The sequence below is a fragment of the Cynoglossus semilaevis genome, chromosome 20, assembly GCF_000523025.1.
Source record: "Cynoglossus semilaevis isolate Cse_v1.0 chromosome 20, Cse_v1.0, whole genome shotgun sequence".
NCBI lineage: Eukaryota > Metazoa > Chordata > Actinopteri > Pleuronectiformes > Cynoglossidae > Cynoglossus > Cynoglossus semilaevis.
The window spans coordinates 12,642,339-12,650,678 of record NC_024326.1 but is presented as its reverse complement, the minus strand read 5'-3'; the positions used below and the strand labels follow the sequence as shown (position 1 = coordinate 12,650,678).

At 43.8% G+C, this 8,340-nt stretch overlaps 1 protein-coding gene across 1 annotated transcript in view; it reads left to right on the top strand.

The window, feature by feature from the left end:
• Positions 1–8,340, top strand: part of pappa2 (pappalysin 2) — a 32,794-nt gene that overhangs the window by 21,333 nt on the left and 3,121 nt on the right. The window contains exons 23-26 of the mRNA XM_008334839.3: positions 38–170; positions 272–393; positions 1,271–1,342; positions 5,508–5,606. Coding sequence (XP_008333061.1) covers positions 38–170; positions 272–393; positions 1,271–1,342; positions 5,508–5,606 — 426 coding nt within the window. The remainder of the gene's footprint in view (positions 1–37; positions 171–271; positions 394–1,270; positions 1,343–5,507; positions 5,607–8,340) is intronic.

The window sequence follows — 8,340 nt, the reverse complement described above, 5'->3', positions numbered from 1 at the left end:
AAATTCCGTTCTTCATGATCTACATATTTTTTTCCAGAAGAAAATTTGCTGCACGAAGGACGGGGGCTGGACAGCGGAGTTCAGCATGTGCCGCAACCTCCAGGGCTCCTGCCCCCCCCCTCAGAATCTGAACTCTGTGGAGTACACCTGTCAGCAGGGACTGGACGTCGGTGAGGACGCCCAGAAAATACAGAACCTTGGGTTCTTTTTTGGGGTGGAGGGGGGGATGAGAGGTGAACCAGGTTGAGTCAGAAGGTTGTTCCTCTTCCAGGTGCTGCCTGCTACCCATCATGTGTTGTGGCCCTGGACATGGACCTGCACGACCCCGTGGCTCTTGCCAACGGTACGACATCAGACACGTTACGGCACTGGATGCTGCCCGTCAAAGTTCAGGTGGGAACGCATGTCGAGTCATTTTCTCGTCCTGTCCCGTGATTTATTTTTCTATTTTCACTGAGGAACAGAGTTTACAGGTTTTCATAGAGATGAGTTCCTGGAACTGTTTCTGCACTGTTTCACAGGAGACTGTAATAAGGCGTGATTATTTCACATATTTATATGATATATTCATGTCATATATTTGACTGATGAAGAACAGCGTAAACTTCAAGGGATAAAAGAGCTTTCTTTGAACATGCTGAAATATTTCACACTTTTTGATTTAACCTTTGGCAACAACACCGTCTTCTATTTTTGTACTTCTAAAATCTGAGCGGTCGGCTCGTCAGGTGATGTGTTCAGTTGTTGCCTTAGAGGTGGGTCATGTTACTCAACATCACATTTCTGGAACAGTTCCTCCGTCCACGCCACGTCAGCCCAGTGAGGCGTTTGCCACCCAGCTGACCGAGCCACTGTTTCCAAAGTCAAATAGTTGAATGGGTTTTTGGTTCTGTGTGCCATAATGAAGGAGGATCTTATCTCAGATCAGTCTGAATCAGGTCTCACTCACTTCATCATTATATCTCTCTAAATACTTTTTTCAGAAATATAGAACAACACAGACTTTATTTTATTTCTTTAAGTTCTAATTGAAACCTTTGTGCTTTCCTTAAAGTCATTCTTGACTCCATTTGAAACGTTTACTTTTTGTCAGTGACATAAATAAGGCTTATTGGTCCTGAATTTCAAAAAGGAGGGGGTTTTGGTGGTTAGGGCTTGGACTCAAGTTAGATTAAACAGTCAATATAATGTGGAGTTCTGGATCCAATGTTAAATTTCAAGCAGAGTTCTTTGTGTGAAACCATTTTTTCCTTCGTGTTTTGATTTTCAGAGCATCGTCTGTACGGGGAGGATGAAGTGGTTTCCTGATCCTCAGCTCATCCACTGCATCCCATCATGTGAGGTAGGAATCAGTACAGCAACATTAGTCAGTGATCAGGTGATCAGGTCAGGCACGTCATAATCATAACCGTCAGGTCAATTTGATTCAAATCTGTCACATATTTTGCACAAACCCTTTCAGTGTTTTACATCCAATAAGCTAAAAGCTAAAGGTGGGAGCGGGGGACTCTGAGTCCTGAATGACATTTGCAGACTAGATCATGTGCGTGACACCTTTATTATAGGATTGGTTGTAAAAGTAAAGACAGCCGTCCAGCCATTTATCTTCCCTGAAAAATACAACCTTGTTTTTCGAGTTCCCTTTAAAGCACACATGGCCAACATACAGCCACGACTGGATCTGACCTCAATTTCATCTTTAAAAAAAAGAAATACACGGAAAAGGGGTCTGTTCAGGTTCAGGGTATCATTACAAAGTTTAGATTTAAATGATTTGCCAGGACATTGACGACCAGAGATGAGGTGGTGACTGGTGGATCATAAACATCAGATTTAATCATTAATGACCAGTCCTTTAATCTGTAGTCTGTAAATCAGCTCGTCTTCGTCACATCATCAGCAGGTTATCTAACATCACACACCCATCACACTCAGCTCCAGTCTAATTGGCCTTCATCCACTGGGTTCAGACTGAAACTCCTGCAGGAACTCATGAGCCGCTGATGCCTCACCGTATAAAAATATTCCTGCTCCCTGCCAGCACTACACTTTCCCCTTCCACGTTCCCGTGAATGTTGCTAAGCAAAAGAATTGCTCATAACCCACTCCTGCATGACAACACTGTAAATTACAGCAGACCACATGTGCTTCAGGTGAGCTGTGCCAGATCTCATCCAGGGAGCGTCGCTGCTTCTCTCTCTCTCTCTCTCTCCTGTTTTCTCATTCCTTTCCTCACCCCACCTTGAGTACCTTTCATCCTAAAAGAGTTTTTTTCTTTTCTTTTTTTTAAAGCATTAAAACACAAAACAAGTCTCTTCCTGACAGACCAGTTTCTAGGATTAGGGTTAGGGATCGGGTCAAAATGAACAACAGTTTAATGAGTTGGGGCTGGTCATAGAAATACATTGACTCATGTGTTATTGATATGAGACATTAATTGTAATTATTCACCAGAGGAAGCAGCATTGACCACCTTTACTTAAAAAAAAACGACATAAGGTAAGATGCAGACACTTACTGGATTCACAGGGACGACAGACAGACAGAGGTTAAATACCCAGGGCACCAGGTGACACTGACGACAGAGACACAGGTGAGAGTGACGACGCCTGTCCTCTCCACACACCGGAGGGAGACAAAGGGAGACCTCACAATCAGATTCCTACTGAGAACCAGGAGAAAAAATCAAAAAATGAAGACAGAGTCTGTCTGACAGGAGCCCAGTAGTCACACATATTTTACAAGTTAATCTTTGGGTCAAACTCTCTGTTTTGTCTGTCACCACCTCTGGTTATTGGATTGGTGAAGTATCTGGACTGCTCACAGCGCCCCCTTCCATTTGATTTCGAAACAGATGCAGTTCTTCTGTGTTGAAGGCAAATCAGAAATATGATGATGAAAACCAGTCGGGCCGAGGCTCTCTGTGTCTCCGCCGTACTCACACACACACACACACACAGACACACACACACAGTACTGTTTTGTTGCCACATCGGACGTCCTCACCCTTTAATCTGCATTAATTAAAGGTCAATTCTCTGATCCTGATTCTAATCTGAATTAAATCTTAAATGTGAAAATAAATTCGACTCAATTCGTTGGGAAGACAAGGAGCAGACACACACACACACACACACACACTGACTCCAGGACACCATGACCTGATCCTAATAAATCCCAGTATTAATCTTAATCTTGACCCAAACACACATCCCTGAAATGCCAAGGAATCATTTCTGCGGAGAAAAACTATCCAGCGAAACACAGGAGGGCAGCACATTCAAAGGTCAAGGTCACCGTGACCTTTCTAAAGATATTTCTGGACTTCTTTTTTTTTTTTAGATTTATAAAGTTTATTTTCTGTTCTGAGCTGCTCCAACCAGTTCCACCATCTGGATCCAGGTCCACTCTGTGGTGGCAACAGTCTACGAAGTCTAATTCACATTAGCCCGACCGCATTTTTCAATTTTCCTGTTGAATGTTGTCTTTGCATGTTTAGAAAATATCATCACACAGGTCTGACCTCACATCTTCCATTTCCAACTGGAAGTCCCTGGAACGAATCTGACAAGATATTCAGTACGCAGCATCTGGGACAAATTCACAGCTTTTGTCTGAACTTCTTCTTTCAACATGTGTTTTTTTTTCTTCCCTTCATCCATGATGTATGGAAACGTCCAGTTTAAAAGTTCACGTTCTGCTGTTTGCAGGACGAACTCTCTCTCTCTCTCGACACTTGTCGATGTTACTTGAGGCACCTTGGTTGTTCCCGACGATCGTCCTTTTTTTTTTGTTGTGTTTCGCCGCCGTGTGAATTATATCTTTGGTGAAACCAAAGAAAGTTTGTGGAGCTCGGCCAACATTTTTATCTCAGCTGGTGAGATAACAGCAGAGGCCGCCAGGGCTCAGATGTAGTACTGCTGCTGTACGGGTGGATGGAGTGACAGGAGAGCGACACACGAAGATGACCGACACATGAAGATGACCGACACATGAAGATGACCAAGATGAGTTTTTCATAAGACGATGATTTTGTTGATTTAAGTTCGTGCTAGAAAGCTGGAAAAAAGGGAAATACTTACAGTACTGGCTGCTTCGCAAAAACACTTTTAGACAAAGTACTTCAAGGAAACGGCTGTGGTTTTTGAATTTTGCAAGATCTTCAAAGAAGTTCAAACAAATTTAACTTTAGTTTCACTTTAGTTTAATACTTTTGGGCAAAGCCTGAGGTAAAAAATAACCGTGAAAGTCTTTGCTAGAAAACAGAACAATTAAATAGATTTATTTACACCGGGGCAGTTTGGTTGGAGGAGGCAGCAGATTCATCAAGTCCGATTTCTTTGAACTGAATAGAAATCTTCTGAGCAGCTGTTGTCTCCCATTGTGCACTTTGGGTTCGAACCTCACGTCTTTGAAACGACTCCATCGGCCCAGCGTCGCACGCCAAAAGTATCTTTGGCGTCCATCATTTGTTTGCATTCTGTTGGCACTCACGGGAGAGCCCTCAAGATTTATTGGGAAATAATAACAGGGCTTTCACAGTGAGATGATTCTGACTAGAATTCAGAATATTTTCCTGCCTCTCCCCGTGTACTCCAGTAAAACCTTCCACAAACGCTCAGAACAACCTCGAAAAACTGTCACCGTCGTCACACAGACGGACGGTTGGTGCGCGTTCAAAAAATGCAATAAAAACTGAAAAATGTCATTTTTGAAAATGAGATGATGTCATCGTTTCACATCCAATTAAAAGTAGAAAGTATAAGAACAGCCACGGACGGCCATTGTTGTAGTTTTTTACAGTTTCTTCTGTCGGTCGAATCATTAAGACTTGAACAGCTTGAAGGTGTTAGACAGGAACTACAGGCCTTTAGCATCACTTTAGCATTGATGCTAACATAACTGATACTGTTGTAGACGATCACATTCAGTTAAACGTTCACAAATGATGAACAGAACTGAACGAGCATCAAACTCCAGCACAGACTTGGAGGAACGCTGCGTCTCCAGCGTCATTGGACGGTTGTCATTATTATTGTTATCTTGAATATTACTTCTCTTTTCTCTTCATATTACTGCTTTATTCCCATAAACCTAAGACCTTTTTCCCGTAATATTATGGCCTTTTTTTTTTCTTTAATGAATTTATGACTATTCTCATAAACATACAACTTTATTCTGGTCATTTGAGATTTCTTTTTCCCCTCAATTTGTCAATATTTTCCAAATCTTTTTGAAGTGAACTTCCTCAGTGTGTGGGCAAAACCATAACGAAGCTAATCACATGAATACGGACTTGATTGTGGATAATAAAAAGTGTTTACTGATGCTGAGCTAACATGTACAGAACATTCAGCTGCTCTCCATCACCGTAGATTATGTCTGGTGTTTTTTTCTTTTGTTTGTGCTTCCTGGCTTTTCATGCTCTGTGCGGTTGGATTATTTTTGTTTACAGCAGTATGACTCATTTTATAAACAGTTATTCTTGTCTGTTACCCTGTGCTCAGCCCTTCGGAGGGGACGGCTGGTGTGACACCACCAACAACCGGGCGTACTGCCAGTACGACGGGGGAGACTGCTGCCCGTCCACACTCTCCACCAGAAAGGTACACACTCAGTAGTTCCAGAGCTTCAGCTCCTCGCTGTTGTTTTTACTGGTTCCCAGAAATATTGACTTTTATCATTAGACTTTTTTCAATCCCTCGGTAAGTTAACATTTTTATTTTTTTTATAAAAAGGTGGTGAAGTGTCACTTGGCTTCAGCTACCCAACCTGCAGTCATGGCAGAACCCCAGTCTGGTTCTACTGCCATAGTCTCTCTGTTTATGAAGAAAATCATTTTTGCGCAGATTTCTGCTGAGTAAACAAACACGGACCACAGCCAGTCCCCGCCCCTCATTTTAAATACAGACTACCATGTAGACCCTCTACTTTAAAGACAACATGTGACTTGTTGGCTGGAATGGATCATCACATGTAGACCCTCTACTTTAAAGACAACAAGTGACTTGTTGGCTGGAACGACAGCTCCTGTACAGACCATGAACAACACCACATATCGGTCCATCGAGAACCTTTCAACGTTCCCCGCTCAACGGAACGGAACCAAGTCCCCACAGGAACCGAGTGTGAAAACACTGTGATAGAACCTGTCTCTCAGGGGACTCTCTAGGACATGCGCCTCCTCTTACTGTACACACTGGGCCCCTGGCCGGCCACCATCTCCGAACACACACTCCAAAGGTTGCCTGATTAATTCCCCGTGGTCCGGAGTTGGCGGAAGCCGGCGTCGGCAGCACACCATGACTCAGGAGCAGGGCCGTTCTAAATGAAGAGATTCAGCAGCTGTTGATGTTACAGACGAGCTGCCAGAGCGCCACTCAGGTCCTTTTCACAGGGCAGGAGGAGGAGGAGGAGGAGGAGGAGGTCAGAGCAGAGAGGTGTCCTGACAGTCTGTGGTTAACTGGGCCACTGACAAACACACAAGTTCACTGTGTGTTTGTCACGGAGGGCCTCGGCAGTGGGGGGGGAGAGGAGTGGGTGGTGAGGCTGTTTACTGCTCTCTCCCACTCCACGTTTCAACTTCAGTTTTCAACAGAGCAAAAACTACTTTTATGACACGCAAGATAAATAATAAGAAGTAAATTAAAGATAGAAGATTGTCAGTCAGTGGAGCAGTGGTCAGAGTGCCTTACAGCAAGAGGGTCCGAGTCCTGTATCTGACCTGTATCTGACCTCTGTACTGTCATCATCATCCTCAGTCCAACGATCGCAGAGTCATCAGAGAACGTCTGCAGGTGACAGTAGGGGGAGCTGTAGGTGATGTCTGCAGTATACAGAGTGTGGTTATAAATGAAAAATGAAACCTCACAAAAGGCGACACCTGACATTGTGTCAGGGAGTAAAATCAGTTCAAAAATCAGTTACTGAAGTACATCGATTAGGCTGAGACGGACAGACAGGTGGGAGATGGTTCATGTGGGATCCAGTGGTTTTCCAACATAAAAAGCCTTGGACAAACGGGAGCTGCTGGACCATCTTTGGAAATACAACCATCCTTTGATTTGTTGACTGGAGTTCTAGCGTTAGCCCAGCAGAGGGTCAAGACAATAAAAAGCAGAACAGTTTGAACTGAAGGAAATACTGTTTTTCTTCCTCGCTGTGTTTGGTTTTGTATTCGTTCACTTGAGTTGGTTTCAAAAATATGTTGCAGTGAATGTGTAGCAGTTAATTAAAAGACAACGGAGCTGCCAACAGAGCTGGCTGCTGCATCTGTGGCTGAAGTTACCGAGGCTTTTTACCCCGTCCAACGGGTCGTTAGAAGACATCAGAGGTGCAGGGGCTGATGGGTTCATTTTACCACCACATCAGCAAAAGAGTAACAGGCAGCCCGCGGTAGTCAGTCCTCTCCAGTCTGCTAGTTCAGCTTAGTGTCGAGTGATTTCCACGTCGTTCAAATCCTTCAGTTACGTCTCGGTGAATTTCCTTAGTATTCCGATCACTGCTTCTCTCCAGGAGTCGGTTTATATTCCTCACATTTCCCTGGGGTTAATGCAGTGATATTTTGTCGTACTGTATAGACATAAACAGCTGTTTACTACACTATAGACCAAACACAGTGTTTGGTGTGTTTTGTAAATCCTCCAATATCCAAATACAGACCCAGCTCCACTTCTGAGCCCCCATCCCCCCCCCAATCACAGAACCTTCCTCAAAGGATGTCCTCACAAGTATAGCTATAAACTGGCCTTTGTATCAACCATTTTACAGATATAATCCTAATCCTAATCCTTAATCCATTTCTAATCCTGACTTCAATGTCAGTCCAAGATGTCCTCACACAGTGTGGACCCTTCAGCAGACCACAGTGGGACCTCGGTGGGACCACAGTGGGACCACAGTGGACTCTGTCGGCCGAGGTCCCACTCGCAGGTTTCCACGCTGTCTTGACTTTTCAGCACCAAAAACTCTTCACTTGCTGCTCGGCCAGTTCAAGCAAATGTAGTTTTTATTGTCTGTTTTTGCCATTCCAGGTTGTACTCTCTGCTACAGTTGAAATGTAACAACCCTACTGGGAAACCTCGGCAGCCAGAGCATTTTTCAGTGACACCGCCTCCGTTTAAAGACCTGATGTAACGTTTCCTTCAAGCTGCCCCTGCTGGAGGCAGACTGACCTCAGGTCAGCTCAGTCTGTGGACCAGCTGAGGGAACGGGACTTCCCTCCGTGGATGTATATATCCACGGAGGGATTATTTGATTTCATCACATCCGCATTTTAAAAAGCGTGTCTAAATTTTTTTTTTTTTACGTCTAAACCAGGTACAGTTTTTTTTTAAAATT